The sequence below is a fragment of the Engystomops pustulosus genome, chromosome 3 (assembly GCF_040894005.1).
Source record: "Engystomops pustulosus chromosome 3, aEngPut4.maternal, whole genome shotgun sequence".
In the NCBI taxonomy this organism is placed as follows: Eukaryota; Metazoa; Chordata; class Amphibia; order Anura; family Leptodactylidae; genus Engystomops; species Engystomops pustulosus.
The window spans coordinates 126,808,335-126,829,121 of NC_092413.1; the positions used below are offsets into that span (position 1 = coordinate 126,808,335).

The 20,787-nt window shown below is 40.1% G+C and overlaps 1 protein-coding gene across 2 annotated transcripts in view; it reads left to right on the forward strand.

Moving 5' to 3' along the window:
- Window positions 1–20,787, forward strand: part of IBTK (inhibitor of Bruton tyrosine kinase) — a 65,031-nt gene that overhangs the window by 40,575 nt on the left and 3,669 nt on the right. Inside the window, exons 17-26 of one of the 2 annotated variants that reach the window (XM_072142060.1) lie at window positions 1,627–1,728; window positions 6,139–6,256; window positions 7,457–7,517; window positions 7,674–7,801; window positions 8,492–8,604; window positions 8,835–8,983; window positions 9,226–9,380; window positions 9,605–9,697; window positions 11,635–11,784; window positions 14,262–14,408. In XM_072142060.1, coding sequence (XP_071998161.1) covers window positions 1,627–1,728; window positions 6,139–6,256; window positions 7,457–7,517; window positions 7,674–7,801; window positions 8,492–8,604; window positions 8,835–8,983; window positions 9,226–9,380; window positions 9,605–9,697; window positions 11,635–11,784; window positions 14,262–14,408 — 1,216 coding nt within the window. The remainder of the gene's footprint in view (window positions 1–1,626; window positions 1,729–6,138; window positions 6,257–7,456; window positions 7,518–7,673; window positions 7,802–8,491; window positions 8,605–8,834; window positions 8,984–9,225; window positions 9,381–9,604; window positions 9,698–11,634; window positions 11,785–14,261; window positions 14,409–20,787) is intronic. The other variant, XM_072142061.1, reaches the window with a different exon arrangement.

The following is a 20,787-nucleotide window of genomic DNA, read 5'->3' on the forward strand; positions in this document are numbered from 1 at the left end:
TTTGTTCCAAGACTGTGGATACAGTAAGGGAACATGCAAATCTTGTACCTATCAGTTCATCCATCCCAGTCTGTGTTTTGTTTTAGAACTTTCTCTTTCTCTCACTGTACCTCATGCTTCAGCCCTTCTCTCACCTCGTCATCTGCACTCAGATAAGCTATTAACTCTTAGTGCTCACTCAGCACAGGCATAGACTTCATGTAATTGGTTTACTCATGATTTCTTTCACTTATTACATGTTCTCGGCTCATCCATGTGATGGAAGCTGCCAGGCTGTCACCATATACATCATGTATGTGTACTGTGCAGTGTTCAATGGATTTACAAGTGGGAAACTTAATGGATTTAATGCTAAATTACTTTAGCATTAAATTAATAAGGGAAAACACAAGGCATCATGGGATCTGTGAGCAAGCAACTGGCCTCGGCTTGAGGGCATAGACAGACAGACATTTAGTCTCCGCCCATTTCACCTTTGGTAAAAAAAGATTTTTGTCAAAGACTTTCAGAACAGAAAATGCCATAACTTTGGAAAGTAAAGCTCGAGCAGCACAAAGTAGGCATCGATCTGTTTGTTTTTAAAGGGGGAATCACATATAATAATTTGGTAAAATCATGATAACTTTACAGTTACACTTTAAGTTTGTTTGAAAATTTGTTTAAAATAAATTGTCAAAAGTTTAAAATAAAAGGCTAAATGGGAACCTGTCACCAGGATTTACCCCACTAAACTACTATCCCCTTTGGGTAGGGTATGAAATGTCCTTTCTAGAATTCCCTCTTTTTATTTGAATTCTCACCTATGAAATCTTCCCCAGAGTCCGGCAAATATGACTCTTCTTGCCTCATTTTCAGATGAGCTGAGTCAAGTTTAGTGTTTGCAGTGTCAGTTCAGAAGCCCATATCTTCTGTTCTATAGTAACTAGAAACTTGCTTTTTGTGTCCTATTCTAGATAAGGATTTCCTCTTTCAAATTGCATCAACCTTAAGGCTTAACTCCCAATATATATAGTTCTGTAGCTCACGGTACCATCATCTTTGATTGTATCTGAAAGAAGTGATTCTTATCTTTTATTATGACACTAGATACTATAGTGCCAAACATATGTGCTTCTGATGTGACACTACGCCTATCACTAAACATGACTCCTCTCACATGAAAACAGGATTTGAAGAGTCATATTTGCTTTACTTTCGGGGAGTTTTTTTTTATTATTGGTAAACGGGTAAGATTATTCATAGAGAGAATTCTAGTTAGGAAATGTCATACCTTATCTGATGGAAATAGATTAGTGGGATAAAACCTGCTGACAGGTTCTCTTTAACTTTCCCTTTAAAACTCTGAGTTGTATTTATGTACTTAGAATATCCTGTTCTGTTTAGGATAACTGCATGTTACATATGCAGTTCTTCCTATTAATTCCTCATATTTGTAACAGCTAGTAATGTCTGCTATGCCAAGCTTAAGAATTACCTTGTGGTATGTTCCTAGTGATGTAAATTGTTTTAACTGAGATCATGACTTGTTTCTCATGAATATAGGCAATTAAAATAATTGTGTTCCCAATACACACAGTGAGGATCAGTCTTAATTCTTCCCTTTTTAAAACTTTTTTTTTTTCTCAGAGTCGGCAAATGTGGAATTCATTTGTAAGGTCCTGGTGATGGCAGATCAACTACTCATTGTTCGTCTAAAGGAGATGTGTGAGGTCACACTTACTGAAAGACGTGAGTAGGAGAGCATGTGTTTCTAAGAACATGTTCTGGGTGAACAGTTCATCTAGGAAGAAAGTTGTGCGTGTGTATATATAAACAGGGACATCTGTAATCCATTACCACATAAATCGCCAAAAATTATCAGTAAAAACCGTGTTGTCCTAATGCACAGGTGTCAAAGACACGACTTTGTGTTCCCCGGCCTGGCTCTTGTGACCCTGCTCCTATTCTGCTCCGGCGGGGAGTGCAAAATAGAGGCAGAATCTTGTCTCGCTCCCACGAAGCAGTGCCAGCAGCCATCCTCTTCCCTCAGCCTTAATGCGCTGAACGTGCCGGCTCTGAAGCCAGCACACGTGATGATGTCATCACATCACGTGCGTGTGCCAGCTTCAGAGCCATCATGTGCAGTGGACAAAAGCTGAAGGAATAAGATGGCTGCAGGCGCTGCTTCGTGGGAGTGAGACAAGGTGAGTAAATGTTTTTTTTTTCTCATGGTGGGAAAAAAGCGAGGCAGTGGCTCCTGGGGAAATGGCGACTGGGGGGACCACAGGGCTTTCTCAAGGGGGGGGGGCAGCGTGGCTTTCTGTACAGGGGGCAGCTCTGTGTAGCCTTCATAGACTCTCAATACGCATCTCTATGGTAGGGAGTAGCTTGATGATATTATTATTACTATAATTATTAATATATATATATATATATATATATATATTATAATTTTTTTTTTTTATTACAAACTAAGGAGAAATTTTTTTATGAAGCATATTACAAAATCGTTCACCACATCTCCCTGCACACAATCTAAAAAGTTTTCTCAAATGACAGTTACACTTTACGTTTCTAACACATATTGGATGGCAGACTTTGTGCCCCTAATCAGTTCTTGGGAAGTAGACTGGTGCTGGTCTACATCCCATAATCCTTATGGCTGTTGTAAAGCATATCTCTTCATGATGATGACCAAGCTAAACATTAGGTTAGGCATGATATTTTTGAAATGCATAAATACGATCGTATAAAACTAGTTATATTTTGAATTGCTAGATAAACAAAATAATTGTTTATAAAGTGAGGACTATAATTGGTTTTCAGGATTTGGCAAAAAATGAACATTAGCAGGGTAGTGGGAAACTCTCCTTACTTTTTTTTGTTATGTGCGGTGCCTGCAGTCAATCACTGGTGATGCTGTGCGTATGGAGGTTAGTAAATTGGTGCTTTTTTAACACCATTTTTGTACATCTCAGAAAAGAGCTTTAAGTATACATAAGGGTACATTCACACGCGGTATGCCAGCCGTGCGGGCATACCGCCGTGTGCTGGAGTGGAGGAGGAGGTGACCCCTCCTCCCTCCATCTTTTTGCGGTGTGCGGCCCGGCACCGTATGTGGCACCGTATCTGCGCAGTGCCGCTATTGCCGTCTATGGGGACGTACATGCAGCCTGAAATTTGTGGCCGCATGTACGTCCCCGCAGACGGCCATGCGAATGAGCACTAAGAATCGTCCAACCTTCTTCTCGCTCATTACAATAACTGTATCACAGTACCCTAGTCTGGGCTGTACTGGCCTGTATACTATTGCTTTCCCATATCTGTACCACTTAGCTGGAAGGAAACATGATCAAAGATGACTTTTGTGCTGTTTGTTTACCGTGTAAAGCTTGGCAAATAGAAATCCTTCTAGATCCACACAGGTAATCCTTATGTAAGCAGAATCCTATTTGTCTTTTTCATGACATTTACAGTAAGGGAGAGAAAACATGCTATGTGATAAGAGACAAATAAATAATACATATATTGAAATAAGCTGCTGATTTCCACTGGATTACTTGTCAATTCAGATTATAGTGGTCAAGTGTTCAATATAAAGGTGTCCACCCGGATTAGCAAAGGAAATGATATAAAGGTCAAGGAGGATTAATTGTTGGGGTTAATATAGTGCATGTTGCTAGACGGGTGTCTATACAGCTGTGTTGGCATCACTATATAGGGGAACGTACCAAGACAAGCTCTTTGCAAAAGTTTTAACCGTCCTTGTCCAGTGTCTCCAAATGCCCTGGGCTGTCCCTTACTTCATTGTCCCGAGCTCTTGGAACTGAACGTCTCCCAAACTCTTGAACTCCATTTACAAGCCCAGGGTGGTGCAAAGTAAATCTGGCCAGACATATGCATATTGGCCAACCACCTAAGCATATGTCTATGTAGTCAGCCAAACCAGCATTCTGCTAAGTACTATCATATGTCTCTGAGTAGCTTAAGAGACCACCAAGAGTCCTCACACATTAATATAAGTTTTGAGGCTTAAAGCATAACTTTCTTTTGAGAACATTTTTAATATTGAATGTTTTAATTTATTTGCTTCCCCGTGGTGACATAGCCGGAGTGCCCTAGGCCAATTAAATAATTTTTTAAAGGAAACCTACCACATGAAATGGTAGTGGTGACCTCCAAATACCGAGCACTAGCTCAGGGGGAGCTGGTGCCGGAGCTTATTTTCGTTATTGTCATAAACCGCTGTATTGCGGTTTAAACACTTTTTAATCTTTATATGTGAAGCAGCTTCGGCACACCAAGTGCAGAACCGTGCGCGTGTGATGTCACTTCCTATGTAGGCGTGCGCACAGTCCTGCGCTTGGTGCGCCGAAGCTGCTTCACATATAAAGATTAAAAAGTGTTTAAACCGCAATACAGCGGTTTATAACCATAACGAAAATATGCTCCGGTGCCCGGTATTTGAAGCTCACCACTACTATTTCACGTGGTAGGTTTCCTTTAAACTCTGTATTGCAACAATCTCTGCTTATAGAGTTATAATAAAAGAAGTCCCAAGGAGCTAGTAGGACACGTCTAGCATCAGGAAAACTGATGGTAGATGTCCTTTTAAATAGTTTGCTTTTATTATTTACAAAATTTTATGGGCTTTATTAAGTTATATTCAAGATGGCTGCCACAGGATACGACAACTCACATGAGTTCTCAGTAACAACTCCTCCCTCACAAGCTCAGCTCCCTGTGATGATCCAACAGACCGTACTTCTCTGTTACCATAGTAATGATGTGTGTGTAACTGCCATCACTGCACATTGCCTCACCGAGATCTCTGACCACAAAAATATACAGTGTTAAGTATCAATATTGTAATATAGTCTATTAATGCAATATATTGAATGTAAATAAAATGGCTAACCAGATTAGAAGTCACCTCCATGTAAAAGCTTTCTCACTCCTCCAACATACAACCGCATGTAAAAAAAAAAAAAACTCTCCTCCCTTTAAAGGTCTTGTCTGGCATTTGGCTTAGCTGCTTTCTTCTCCAACATCGCCACACCTGGCTACAGTTTGTACTGTAAAGGGAACCTGTAAACAAGGACCTAATTTTCACTAAAGACAGGTTGCAGAAGCCCATCACACTGTAAGGGCTGTACAGGAGCACAAGGGTGGGGGCCAAGAGTTGAGGAGTCTGCAGCATAGACAAGTCAAATGTTGTTTTTTTTTTAAATGCATCCAAACCAAAGCCCAACCCCTAGGACTAACCAAAGGATTCTGTCAGGGTGCAAGGTAAGTTATAACACACAATTATATTGTAATGCAAATGCTTAGAGAAGGCAGGGTGGCAGTGAAAATGAGGTCCCTTGTAATAGGTTCCCTGTAATTTACCTGTTGTTGGAAGGAAGCAGGCATGTTTTTCAAATCGAGACGCCCCATTTAAAGTCTTAAAGTATATTAGAAAAATGTTTACAACCCTGCCCCCTCACACTATCAAAAATCATCTAATAGAAGTTTTAATGCTTGTTTTCTTTTCGGTCATAAAGCCACCTATATATGTTTAAAGGGAACCTGTCACCAGGAGACCAATTTTTAGCACTTCCACAGTCCCCACAGAGCATAGTTCATACACTGTCAAAAAGTGTTTTTGTATTAAAAATTGGTTTTACAGAAAAAAGATATGTTATATTGTACCTTTCATTAGCATCTGCTGTGTGACTAGGCAGTTGCCTAATGGGAGGGGCTGGAAAGGAGCAGTTCCCAGGGCTTAGCGACGCCCCCTGCTCCTCTACAGCCAATCCCGAGTGTGGGGAGTTATTCATATGTTTGTAAAGGTCACATGTTTCCCAAGGGTGGGGGGGAACTGCTCCTTTCCAGCTCCTCCCAAAAGGCAACTGCCTAGTCACACAGCAGAAGCTAATGAAAGGTACAATATAACATATCTTTTTTTCTGTAAAACCAATTTTTAATACAAAAACACTTTTTGACAGTGTATGTACTATGCTCTGTGGGGACTGGGGGAGTGCTAAAAATGGGTCTCCTGGTGACAGGTTCCCTTTAACCTTTATACATTTAGATGTGAAGAGTATAAACTACTGATGGGCCAATTACAAGGTTTGCTTCAATGCAAGTTTTATTCATATTTTTTTTTCTCTTTTCCAGTTACCTTGAAAAATGCTGCTGAATTGCTGGAATTTGCTGCTTTATATAATGCTGCCCAGTTAAAGGTTTCCTGCTTCCAGTTCATTGGGCTTAATATGGTAGCATTATTGGAATCTAGGTATGCACCTTAAGTTTCTATTCTCTTCAGATTTAGTGGGTACATTCAAATGCTGCTGATATGGAGGGTTATACAAAGTGGCTCTGCAGAGATTATTGTGAGAGGCCTTTTCTAACGATGCTATACATGGAACGTAATGTTGTAATGCAACCCTGATTTATTGAGGTTCTGTTTGCTCTCATGACAGGTCTTTAAGTGCATTTCTTACCTCCTCTATTATACAGTTTTTTTTCTAGCTTAATACAATGCTATGCACTACTTTTGTTAAAGGGAGTCTAACAGCAGAAATTGACCTAATACAATGCTACCAGAATGTGTCCAAGCCAGTTAACACCTTCCAGATCGTGTTTCTTTTATTACCCATTGTGGTGGCATCCTCAAGAAAATAAATGTTAAAGAGGACCTGTCGCCCATAAAAAGTAAGCCCTAAAGTAAGCAGCTCCTAGCACTATCTCCAGTGCAGCAGTTTTACACTGTTAGTGTTATGGGAAACCTCTGATAAATCTAGCAAACACTGCTGCAGAGTACAATAGAAATGCGCTGCATAGACCGCCGATGACTACCGAGCTTCATACAGTCCGGTCTGACGTTTCTATTGTACTCTGCAGCAGTGTTCGCAGCAGAGGGTTCCGATAACACTAGCAGGGTAGCACTGCTGCATCGGAGATAATTCTAGGAGCTGCTTACTTTAGTAAGCAGCTCCTAATGCTTTTTTATGGGTGACAGGTCCTCTTTAAAGTGAAATCATAACTGTTTAGAGCGTATAGCACTGTAGGCAAGCTCTCCCCTCCTTATACTACCCCCTTGCTGTAACTGAAAGTCCTGCATCTAGGGTCACCATAACTAGCTGACCAGAAGTCAGGTGAATTATGTCAATCACAGCAGAAGGGATGTTGTGAGGTGGGGAAAACCTGACTTTAGTGATAAATTCTCCACTTCCATAACTTTATACAGCCAATTTACATCTCACTTTAAAGTAGATTTTCTGGACGATGCCCCCAGGCTGGGCCATGAAAGAGACGTGATCTGCAAGGTGTTCAGCTGCTTGACAACATGCAGGTAGTGGTTTCTTGGGTAACTTTCTGGACCATTTCCCTTTAAATCTTCCCTAATGTGTCCAGCTATCTGAAATATTTTTCCATAGATCCAAATGGATGCAGGGTTATTTTTTTCATGTTTTTTTCCCTCTGTACTATGTAGGTCTTTAGACATTTTGAGTGAGGACGTGCTGAAGGAACTGGCGGATTATTATAGGAAAATGGTAAGAATAATTGTATGGTGAAACTGAGCGATGTGAGTTGTGATGTAATGAGGGTGATAGCATGTTACCTGTTTAGTTGCTGCCTATGCCAGTCTGTCACTACTACTGTGTGGCAGGGGCACCTCTCATTTACATCATTTTTATTTTGAATTACAGATTCCTGCCATGGACAAGAGACTGATCACCCCATACTTAGATGGACCAGACATCAGCACTCTAGAGTATGAAGATGGGGACAGTTTCATGTCCTGTAAAGATGACATCTTTTCTGAACAGTCAACTCCGTAAGATTTATTAAATGAGTTTCTGGGTAGCTTTATGTCTGATATACTTTTCTGTGTGCTCTAAACTGAATTGTTACCAAGAGTAATGAATGTAGTAGTTTTGATTGGTGATAGACACTTTACTACAACTTACTACAACTTTACAAAATTGTAAAAGACTTGTTCTGTTTATTATGGTATTTGCATATATTTTAGTAATTGCTATTGGTGAAAGTTTATTTTACTATACATTGTGATTTTTTTATTTTTTTGTCATTGTATTCATCCGTTAGCACTAGCTCTTCTTGATCTTGAGGTTCTGCAGTATGCCAGTTCTCGTGGCTTTCCATGACAATGGGCCAGATCCAGTTTTCTGTCTGATTTTGAACTAGAAAGAACGAGCTAACTGCTGGCACACATGGGCGTGCAGAGACAGACTGCGCGCCACATTTCTTTCTGTGACTCGACAGGAATGCGGTGCACACCCATAAAACTAAGTGCACCCAAAATAAAGGTGCACCCTGCACAATCGGTGTGTGCGGGGTGCTCCAGATCATTGAAGATATAATAATCTGGTTCAATCTTCAGATACTATTGTGTGTGAAATATGGATATTATGTTGACGTTCCCTTCAGGGGTATTTGACTTGCTATATGGATAGGACATAATTGTTACTTTTATTTTTTTCGATTTTTTTTTTTTTTTTCCTAGTGAAGTACTCTTTAAGAAGGCCAAGGCTAAAGCTAAAAGGAAGCCTAGAAAGCGATCAGACAGTTCTGGAGGATACAACCTTTCTGATATTATTCACAGTCCACCATCATCAGGTCTGGGATTTTATTGTTCCTCCTTTTTTAAATCCCCATGTATATTTAAAATGTACTAGTAATTTATTATGTAAGGAATTATAAATGTGTTACACTGGTCTAAGGTTTAGAAGCAGCACAAGCAGGTTTTGTACCAATATTAATGGATATATTTCTATTTTTTTCCCTTTGTCATTATCCATACTCAGTTCTCTACCTACTGTTAAAAATGTCACATCCTTTAATTTTAGGATTTTTCAAATCTGAAAAGAACAATTCTGTTGAGTCCCTCCAGGACTTGGTGACATCTGACTCGGAGGGAAGCTTTGTAGGAGCAAGTAGCCCAAGAGATTTACAGTCACCAGACTTCACTGCCACCTTCAGTCCACGGAAAAATGAGGTTTGTTAAAATTTGTGAGCCCACAGTAACATTCTTCTTCCTCTTACATGATGCATTTTGCTCAGTATGACTTTATAGAGTAATAATTTGGCATTCACTTTACACTTACTGCATACCCCATAATGTACAGAATAACTGTAGTCTTTTGACTTGTCATGTCTTACATCAGTCTTTGTATGTTTTATCATTTAGAATTCTCTCTGGTTGTGCTACAGTGGTTGAGCTTGTTTTTTATGCTATAGGAAAGAAACCGGGTTTATGATGCAAGCCCTGTCACCTCACCACCAGCAGTGACTGGATCCACTGGCATAAAGCATGTGTTTTCTTCCCCCAAAGCTATTCCAAACACGAAGGTTTCTCCTGCTTCTTCCCAAAACTGGGTAACTGTGACAATGAGGTATGTACCCTTGATATATTTTGTGTCCTAGCAGTGGTAGAATGTATAACTTTGTGACTCGTGAAATATTGGTAGCAATTATCTCCAGATTCTGCATATGAGATAAGCTCCCTAGTTCTATATAATATCTTATGAATTGTGTTGAATTCAGTGGCCACAGTCTTCACGAAACAATACTTGCTTTGATAACTGTGTTGTTGCTGTTTTGTATTCTTCTCATGCAGCCCTATTAGCCCTCAAGCAGTGGACCTGAGAACAATCATGAAGACAGAAGAAAATATCCAAAAGTTTGGAGCTACACCAAAACTAGTGACTGGGTTAGTTATTGTTATTGTATAGTTATGATTTATTTGCCTTCCACACGGTGGCACTAGAGCAGTGACGGCGAATCTTTTAGAGGTTGAGTGCCCAAACTGCAACCCAAAACCTGCATAGGCGCTTCCCAAAGACATGCATAAATGGAGCTACACTAGTAGTGATACTTTGTGATTTGAGGGGGCTTAGTCTGAAGAAGAAGCATTGTAAACTTCTCTCCTCTGCATTCTTTCTGCTCTCAGTTTAGCAGTTCAGCTAAAAGCAGTCCTACTACTCCACACTGCTCAATATTGCATACCTAGAGGCGATTGCCCATGAAAGAAAGTTCTCAAATTTTAACCCTTTGGGTGATGTTTACACAATAAAGATCATTTTAACCCCCTAACTTTTCAATTTCAAACTATGGAATTTTACACTGACCATCACCTTACGGTCCCTTTGTGTTGATAATGTGGTTAAATTACCAGAGTCCAGGTTTATATACACTTTTATTTAGCGTCTGAACATTCACAAGTATCTGATACATAAAAAAAAAGGAGATGGATATATCACACAATGACACACTGTCAGCTCTACTATAACTCGGCTATAACACAGAGTCGGCTCTGCCATATGCCTCCTTCCCCTGCTACAAAGATCTTATCTTGCCTGTAGCTTGTAGAGTAAGTCTCTGCACACTGCTGCTTGGCGGCAAGAAGTGTCTGTGTTAGCGTGTCTTGTAAAAGAGGGGGGATGGGCAGAGATCCCACTGCAGTGTGCAGTCAAGAGAAGCTATTCATGAAAAGAATCTTCCCTGCCCGACCATATTTAGAAGATTTACGGTCGGATTCCTGGGCAACTGAAATTGTGTACACCAGGACTGATAGAGACAGGTTGGAAATACAGCTGTGAAATGCAGTTTTTTTGTTGAAGGATTTTTTTTTTAAAAACAAACTTGTACTCTCCTCCTCCGGCACTCCCAGAGGCACGGAAGCTGCGCTGATGTCAGCTGCTGGCCGGCCACACCAGGCCATCCCCGTATCTCAACACATGATCGAGCTCTGGGAATAGGGACAGGTTGGTGTGATGGACCACATATGGCCGGAAGCTGGCATCAGCAAAAGCTTCCATGACCCTGTAAACAAAGAGGGGCACGGCCGCGGCATGACAGTGCTGCAGGACACCGGGAGGAATGAAGGTGAGTACAGGTTTTTTTTTTTTTTTTTAATAAAACAAACCCTCCCCAGCATGCTTTGAGAATTTTAAAAACTTTCTGACTACCTCTTTAAAGTGGAACGTTAACGCTAGGTTGTACAAAAAGGGCTTGAGTTTTTTTTTTTTTTTTGGCATAAATTATGGTAATATGATGTCTGTAACAAGATATTTCATATGTTTTATGATACAGTGTTAGCAGGATCTATTTTTTTATTGTACGGTCTGTTCGGAATCTGGAATGTGCGACAAAGATATAAATAAGCTACATAAGGTGATCAGAAGTGCCAGTGGGTAGCTCTAATGCTTTCAGTGTGGTGGAAAGTAGAGTTAAGATGAAATGTAAGGGTATCTTTAGTAGCCTGAATTGCCCGCTATTTTCTATGCTGATGGCTGGGAAGAGTTAGTTTAGTGCACGGTTTATTCTGATGCAAATACTTAAGGAACGTTACAGGAAATCTTTTATACTATTTGCAATGGCATTATGGGGTTTATTAACCAGGGGCAGATTTGGTGGGGGGTTGGTTCTTGGCTTGTTGTTTTTGGTACTGAATGTCGATGCATGGTGACAACTTTGTTTGTTTATTTTATTACTGGAATGGAATATAATTTCCCCTTGTTGGGGATTAATAAAGTTTATCTATTTATCCTCCCTTTCAAATAAATGGAACACTTCCAGTAGGTTAAAGTCCATAGTAGTTTTGAACTGCCTTTGTAAACCTGTAATAATCTATTGATTGTATTACAGAACACAGAAGACTGCTGCTCATGGCGTAAAACTTTCTCAAAAGCAGAGGAAAATGATGGCTTTATCATCCAAAGAGATTAGTACTACAGCTGAAAGTGTTTCAAACAGAAGTACTTTGGCTACAAACATCAAGAGCCCACCGAAAACATGGTAAATAAGCCTTCAGAACACTTGCTGCTATCAGTCCGTGGTCACATGTTGGGCTGGGGAGCTACTCCTGAACACGGATGCGTTTAGGCCCGAAACACCTGCGTTCAGGAACCGGCCACACATGTTGTGCATTGTTAGCTGGAAACACATGTGAGGCTAGCTTCTGAGGCAAACATTTAAGTCTAAACACATCTCTTTTTGGGAGTTGCTCATCAGTCCACTTTGCCTACATTGCGTTTAGAAACTCAATTCATGATTGCGACCTCGAGAGCCAAATTATGACACTAATACTCATGAGAGAATCTCTTCTGTAGAAAAAAATTCACAAAAAATTACTTAGGGCCAGGCTGGGGTGGGCTAGTTAAACATAATAAACATGTACTTATCTCCTCCGGCGGCGCCGATGTCCGGTGCCGCGGTCCCTTTGATCTGTGCCCCTGTTTGTTTATAAGGGGCATAGAAGCCGCACACAGGGAGCTTCTGGTCCGGGATGTGGCCGGCTCCTCCCATCCGTCCCTATCTCTCAGCGCTTACAACGCCGGCCGGAAGCTCCCTGTGCGCCCCTGTATACAAACAGGCGAACAGAGGAGACGGACCATGGCACAAGACATCGGCAGTGCCGGACGAGTTAAGTACATGTTTATTATGTTTAACTAGCCCACCCCAACCCGTTTTTTAACACCCCGGATAACCCCTTTAATATTTGCTTGCTTAAGTGTATTTCTTTGACTTGAAGGCGTTTGTTTTAGTCATTTTGCCCCTATCTGCTAGGGTACAACTGCCTGATCTGTAGGGATATGTTGTCTTGACCATTACGGAACGTAAAAACATTGTTCATGTACACCTCCGTGAAAGGAGTGGGCACTTGAAATGCCTAACCAGCTCCTTCATTGCTTTACGCGTAGCCATCTTCAACAGTCCCATAGAGAATGAAAAAAGGGCTATTCCTGCACAACTGGCTGCTCCATTTAGAGTGTGTGTTTTTCTTGATCCCAGCAGTCATACAAGTTATTCCCTATAAAGGGAATAACATAAAATTTTTGGATTGTTTATTTTGTCTGTGGAATAGTTTATCATTAGGCGTATTATGTACCTCTCACATAGTTCTTCCCAATACACTATGGAAAGTAGAGCAATGAAGAATTCTGTATTGTTGTATAACGCACATGATTACTCTTTTTACTAAAAGCATATATTCTATTGTTTTTTGCTACAATACTTATGAGTTGTTTTTCTACTATAAGTGACTGTGACATAAACCATATGAGCTGCATTTTCTTTTCAACAAAGTTTACTGACAACTTGCAACAATTATAAAACCACAGGGTTAAAAAAGGTACTTTTAATGCTTCTCCTTGAGATAGTGTTTTTTTTTTTTTTCCTAATATCGAGAAATCTCCACCTGTTTCAGATAAAGTCTTGGCCCGAGTCTGGTCCTGCTTTCTAAAATTAGAAGTACAATCCACTTGTAAAATGCAGTATAATGTCCCATTGTGTCAGGCAAATATTTAGTCTGCCTTTCCTTATAAATAGCATTGGCTTTGTGGAGACTTTATTTTATATCCTGTTTTTTTGGGTTGGGTTTGTATGTGCATTAACAATCAATGGATTCTTTTTGGCAGCAGCATTCGGTTTCCATTCATAGCTTAAGTGGTGTGCAACTTGTGAAATCCATTGAAATGAAATACTTGCAATGGAAATCCAGCAGTATTTCTGGCGAAGTCGTGTGCCAGGAGGGTGGGAACTTTTCTGGCCTCTTACTTTAGATGAGTAAGGTCTAAGAATACCTCAGACTTCCCATTCCAGAAGAAACCTCTGTTTTCCTTCCATCTCTTAAGCTCTGAAATAAAGTCTTCTGAAGCTAGTTATAGCCAGATATAAGTCATCGTAGGTGAATCCTTTAAATGCCTGTTTCCGAGTGGGTTACAGAATATAACTCAGAATATTAAGATATATTTATAGAGCTTAAAGTCTTCTTCTAGTCATTGTGAGCCAGGCAAAATAATATGCACTGAACTGTCTGGACTTAGTCTTCTACAGTATAACGTTCATTCCACACACTTCTGACTATGTCAGCATATATTGTTTTATACATATGGTAGAGGACCATTCTTATAACCACTGCTGTTAAAAACATAAAAGCTGCACTTTGATTGGCTCCTCTTCCTTCTCTGTGGTGCGATGCGTCATATTTCATAAGAGGAACTGAAATTACACACGTTAGGACATTTAAAGTGTCATGAGTTGTGCTCAACTTCTTTACAAATTGGGGACCATGTTGGAATGTTTTGAAAAGGGGAAACCATGGCAGATACTAGCAATACACATGTAGCCTGAGATCTCTTTATGGCATCTCACCAGGTTTAGTGCAACACAACCAGAATATTAGGGCAATTTTAGTGCAATCTTCTTTCTGCCACCAATTTGTTTTAGACTTTTAATGACCATAAGGAGTTTCTACTGCTCTACTCCTACAGGGCTACCTCTTTACATTATGAGGCAGAACCAAAGTCATTCCGTGACCTCCTCCATGAAGAGCAGAAGTCTGTGGTTTTAACTACATTGGGAGATATTGCAACAAAATCCACCCATGTAGTGGAAGTGGATCCTCCAAAGTCTATCAGGTGAGAGAGCCAGAACATAGCTAGACTCGGCCATTGTTGCCTTTAGAAGCCCTGCACAGAACCGCTTCATTGCTCCCTAAAAGCAGCAAGGATGGTGTTGTTATTATTTTATATATTGCAAATTTTCACAGTTTAACTCTCTATTCGAAACATAGGGGATTGAATAGTTTTGATAGCAATGTGTACAGACATTTGTCTGTTTCATGTCTTTTTACAGTTAAAAAAATCCCTTTAACACCAATTTATTGTTGCTCTTTGTTTATGGTCTAAATGTCATAATTGTAGCCGGATTACTGAGAAATTACCAGAAATTGATAAGTCTTTGCTTTGACATTCTGAAACAACTTGCCTTCTATTCTAATATGGTCCTATCAGTCTATACTTCTTTTCTTGAGATGCATCTCATGGAATTAAAGCATTGGCGAGATAACATTAGCTGTGGACAAAGTTTGCATCACACAAAAGGACTTTAGTTAAATCAGGTAAAGACATTAGAACACGTGCCTAGAGTGTCAGGGAAATATGTAGAGAAAATATTTGTTCTTGTCTGTCCCGTAGCTTGTTTTTCATTTTACATAGGCAAACACTTACTAGCACCACCTGATCTATTAGAAGTGTCATGTAATGTAATGTTCATGTTATAGGACATATTTCCAAATACTGTGAAAGTTTACACATAGCTAAACATTTAAGCCAAAATTACATAAATTAAGAGTACAGATAAAAATGGGAAACTTATTTATATTCTTTATCCATTAGAGAAATATGTTAATTTGCTTGTTTTCCCACCATTCTTTCTGCTTTTAACAATATGTCAGTTTTCCCTCCTGTACATTAATTTCTAAAATAAAAATGTATCTTTAGTTTGGTTATACTATATAAATTGAGAAAAAATTTTTGGTACAATTTCACAACATAGCCGATGCTTGCTTTTACTTAAAGGAAACCTACCACTTCATTTTGATTTACCTCTCCGAGGTAGCTTCAGCGCTGCGCGCGGCCATGCGCGCGTGACGCCTCCGGCACTCCGTATGGAGGCGCGCGCACGGCAGCGCGCAGCGCCGAAGCTACCTCGGAGAGGTAAATCAAAATGTGTTTAAACCGCGATATAGCGGTTTAAAACACTCGCTAAGGTAAGCTCCGGCACCAGCTCACCCTGAGCTGGTGCCCGGTGTTTACAGCTAATACCTACCATCAGAAGTGGTAGGTTTCCTTTAAAGGGGTTTTCCCACGAAGACAAGTTAGGCCCTATCCATGGGATAGGGCCTAACTTGCTGATCAGTGGGGGTCTCAGTGCTGATCCATTAATCTCTATAGGCTGTCGGATCAGCAAGTTAGGCCCTATCCCATGGATAGGGCCTAACTTGTCTTCATGGGAAAACCTCTTTAAAGGACATCTACCACCAGATTAGAATGCTCGTTATAGGGACGTCCTATAACTACCATCCCCTAGACTAGAGGTAACAAGCATGCTAATTAGGACAGTCTGCCTAATCTGGTGATATTTTTGTGACTTTAACCCCATAGCGCAATAAGACGTGCCTGTACGTTTTATTGCGCATGGGGTAGTATTAAGAGGGTTCACGGGCTGAGCCCTCTTCATACACGCCCGGTGCTTGCTTCACAATGAAGCAAGCACCCGTCGCTAACACCCGCGATCGGTGCTTGTACCGATCGCGGGTGTTAACCCTTTCATCGCCGCCGGCAAAGCTGGCGGCGGCATTAACGAGCCGGCGGCGTGTGGGCGCCGCCATCTTGGCTCCGATCGCCGCTCCCCGTGACGTCATCGGGAAGCGGCGATCCGTTGCCATGACAGCCTTGGATCACACAATGATCCGAGGCTATCATGTTTTAGGCCATCTATTACAATGTGCGATCTGCACATTGTAATAGATGATGTGCAAAATCCCCATATACTGCCATACTGTAGTATGGCAGTATATGGTAGGATCAATCAGACAACCTAGGGTTAAAGTACCCTACGGAGTCTAAAAAATAGTAAAAAATTTTAATAAAAAAAAATAAAAAATAAAAAATTATATTAAAAAAACCTAAAAATTCAAATCACCCCCCTTTCCCTAGAACTCATATAAATATAAACAAACAGTAAAAATCATAAACACATTAGGTATCGCCGCGTCCGAAAATGCCTGATCTATCAAAATAGAAGAATGTTTTTTTTTTTACTGCGTTTAACCCCGTAACGGAAAATAGTGCCCAAAGTCGCAAATGGCATTTTTTTGCCATTTTGAAAAATATAAAAAATTCAATAAAAAGTGATCAAAAGGTCGTACAATTCTAAAAATAAAAGCATTGAAAACGTCATCAAAAGTCGCAAAAAATGACACCACCCACAGCTCCATACACCAAAGTATGAAAAAGTTATTAGCGCAAGAAGACGGCAAAATGAAGAATTTTTTTTTTGTACAGGAGGTTTTAATTTTTGTAAATATATGAAAACATTATAAAACCTATACAAATTTGGTATCCATGTGATCGTATTGACCCAATGAAGAAATTAGACATGTCATTTGGAGTGCACAGTGAAAGACGTAAAATCCACGCCCACAAGAAAACGGCGCAAATGCGTTTTTTCACCATTTTCACTGCATTCAGAATTTTTTTCCCACTTCCCAGTATATGGCATAGACAATTAAATGCCATCACTATGAAGTGCAATTTGTTACGCAGAAAACAAGCCATGACACAGCTCTCTACATGGAAAAATAAAAAAGTTATGGATTTTTGAAGGTGGGGTGTGAAAAATAAAGACGCAAAAATGAAAAAGGGCCTGGTCCTTAAGGGGTTAAAGGAAATCTGTTTCACAGTGGATAAATGTCTTGTTGGGGGAATTACACCATCTTTCTCAGGCATTTTGTTTAGCTTATAACACCATTGTGTTGCACCCAAAGGTGGAATCAAGGCCCAAATGCTGGTTTTAGCAGGTTTCCCCTCCCAAGTGTCAACTGAAGAACCAATTCAATGTTGATTTACTGCTTCTTCATACAATTCTTTAAATACATATGAACCAGGAATTGACATGTCTGAGTAGTTACAGTGATAAATTATTCTTTTTTTTTTGCACTTACATAGCAAAGGGCTAGGAGTGGTTGTTTTGTGTGTGGTTTTCCATTTTGGAATATTTCCTATATTTGTGTGACATTAAATATGAATTTGATAAATGCCAAATAGAAAAAAAAACATGGTGCACATCTGTATATGTACGATAACGTTTATCCCTATATCCAGAGAGTCTGACCACTCGGACCACTTTTACCCTTTATCACAACAGCACCACCTGAAAGAGGGGGAATCAAAATGTCCTGCATGACCATTGCAGGCTGAGTGAGTGATGAATGCAAGGAAGGAACGTGCTGTTGAAGAAAGCTCCTCACTTGCATTCACTCACTTGCATTCACTCGGCCACGTAGCTGTATGAGAGGTCCAACTCCTGCTGCAGAAGACATTCCCCAAACCATGACACTCCCTCCACCTTCTTTTACACAGTTTTGATAGTCTTTCCCCAGTTTGTTGACAAACATTTATGAGCACTTCTATGCCAGTTTTTGGTGTAGAAGCATTGAAATAATCACAAATTCAAAGCAAGAATTTGTAATTATAATAGCGGCTATGCCACTTCAATGCCGTATGAGCGTGGAGGGACGTACTTTTTAACAACCTGTGCAAACTATGCCAGGTCCGACCTCTGGATGTATCTGGGGGCTTTGTCTTTATCATACTCAGTCACACAATAAATTACCCCCATAATGTATCCCATCAGATCCAAATTAAACTTGCTTCCATCACTAAAATGAATTTCTCATCTGTAAATGCTATTTTAATCAGCAATGTAATTAGGCAAATTCTAAACAAATGGCAAATGGGAGCCTTCATATATTCTGCTAGGAGCCTATATATATGTTATTACTGCTGCCTTTTTTTTTTTTTTTTTAACATCTATTATGTTGGTGTGTTCAACAACAATAACTATTAATATTCACTTGGTGTTAGTGTTTTTTCTCCCTGTAATAATTAATGTGGCTTTCTTGATGATGAACAAACCTGGGTAGCCACTTTGATTTCAAGGCAGTAATGTCATGTGACCACTAGAGCGCACTGTGGTACCATTCTCTCCCACTTTTCAGATGCCTGTACTACAAGTAGTATCTATAACTACTTCCAAATTTCCTTTTTCTATCTATACTGGTGTTTTCATGGTGAATTTAGAGATAAAAGCAATAATAATGGATAATACCTATTTGTTGGAAAACACAGCTTCTGCACACCCGACGATCAGAGGAACATTGTAACAATAAATGGTGAGACTGTGTCGTGCCTCTGCGGGGCAAAAAGAGTATTTACTCAGTTCCCCATTAACATAGGACTACCTTTGCTAGTAGTGTAGATTTGTACCGTATTTGCCATAGAGCGCAGAAGAAGAGTGAAGAATTCAGCCGATACCTTTTTGAGGCTAACTAAGTATATTTGAAGGTGAGCTTTTGAGAATACTAGTTTTCTTCGTCAGACATGATGTTAACTATAACTTTAATAGGAAAAGCTCAATAATTCATGGATATGTCAGGTTCTTCTGAGGAGAAGAGCCTTTGTAGCCTTGCTCTGCTTCTCACCTGCATTTGTTATAGGGGATTCTAAACCACCCAAATCCTTTCAATGTGCAGCAGGGGATACAGTTAATATTCAGGAAGTTGATTACATTACACAAACCATAGACAGGGGTATTCCAGCTTAGCGAATTACGGTACCTTATGATAAGCATAGGTCCTCAAAACCATTAGGGTGCAAATAGACGGTGCCTCCATGATGCATTTGTAATAAGGCTGTGTCAGTTAAGGAATTTTGATGCTAATTCATAAGGAAATTATTATTTGGTGATTATCATGTTAACAGTACATGAAACTGTCACTAAATAAACATTTTTGCTATGAATGATCGTCACAATTCCTTAAAGGAAACCTACCAATTAGAATGGCAGGGGTAAGCAGTAAGTACCGAGCATCAGCCCGCTGTATCGCGGTTTTAACACTTTTTAAACTCTAGAGCAGAAGAGGCTTCGGCGCTGCGTGCGCACGATTGTGCGCGCACCTACATAGGAGACGTCGGAGACGTTGCACACGCACAGTGTTGACTTTATTATTTTTATTGGGGGAATCACTGCTGGGGATATTGAATGGCTGGAAGGCTGCTGTATATATTGTATTAATGAGGGGAGGCTGCTGCAGACATTGTATTAGGACACCTATTAAAGGACACCTGTCATCAGGTCTGTGTCACTTGTCCTGTCACCACTACCAGTTAGAGCAGCTCACAAGGATCCCATCCCAGCCTTTATCTAGTCAATTCATACATTAATCATTATAAAATAATCTTTTCTTTATTATGTAAATGAGGCTAGTCACATGGTCAGAGGCAGTGATGTTACCCCTCCCCTCTCCTCCCCCTGCTCATGTCTGTGTGTAATGTATAGTAAAGTATTGCTAGTGTGTGTGCTGCATCTGCTGACATGCTGCATCCTCCTAATGCACATGTTAGAGACACAGACATCAGCTACACATGAATCTGACATGTTCTGCTATAACATGGCTGCCTGGAGCTGTTGTATCTCTCCTATACGCACCAGGAAGCACATCATTATACAGCCTCACACCATTATACAGGCTGTCAGGAAAGCACTTGGGGGTGTGGTGGTGCCTCCCACTCATGAATAAGTTGGACAGCTTGAATATGCTAATGACTCTTTGGACATTTCACAGGTCATTTGCATACAGCTTTAGGACCTCATTGCTTAGGTTTACAGGCATGTAGAGGGACAATGAAGGGATAGAGGCAATGCTCTCTAATGGCAGTTTATGAAAATATATTTAGTTTAGGGGGTTATTTTGCATGATGGGTTCTCTTTAAAGAGTAGTGGCTGCATTTCCTACCTTAGGCTTAAACTCAGTGCTTAGTTTTTTCCCATTTTTTTTTTTTTTTTTTTTTTGTAAAATTGGTACCTCTGTTTACACTTGGGTTGGCTTATACTCTCGTATATCTGGTATCTATATTTTGTTCCTCGCACTGAAAATACCAAAGACAAGGGGACATTATAGATGGTGGGGGATGCTGTAAAAAGAAGTAATTTAATGTCCCCTTTACTGTAGCGCTTTCTTAACAAGACATTAAAAGGGAACTTCAGGAAAAGGGCGCTATAGAGGGAGCTGCAGGAAAGGGTACAGTTGCAAGAAAGGAGGCATTTTAGACCATGGGCTGCAGGAAATGGGACATTATATGGGCTAAGGTTAGATATGGATTATTTGCAGGGTGAATATTTTATTTTTTCAGAGACCATGTTAAGGGGATTCCGGGCTAGTTCATGGAAAAT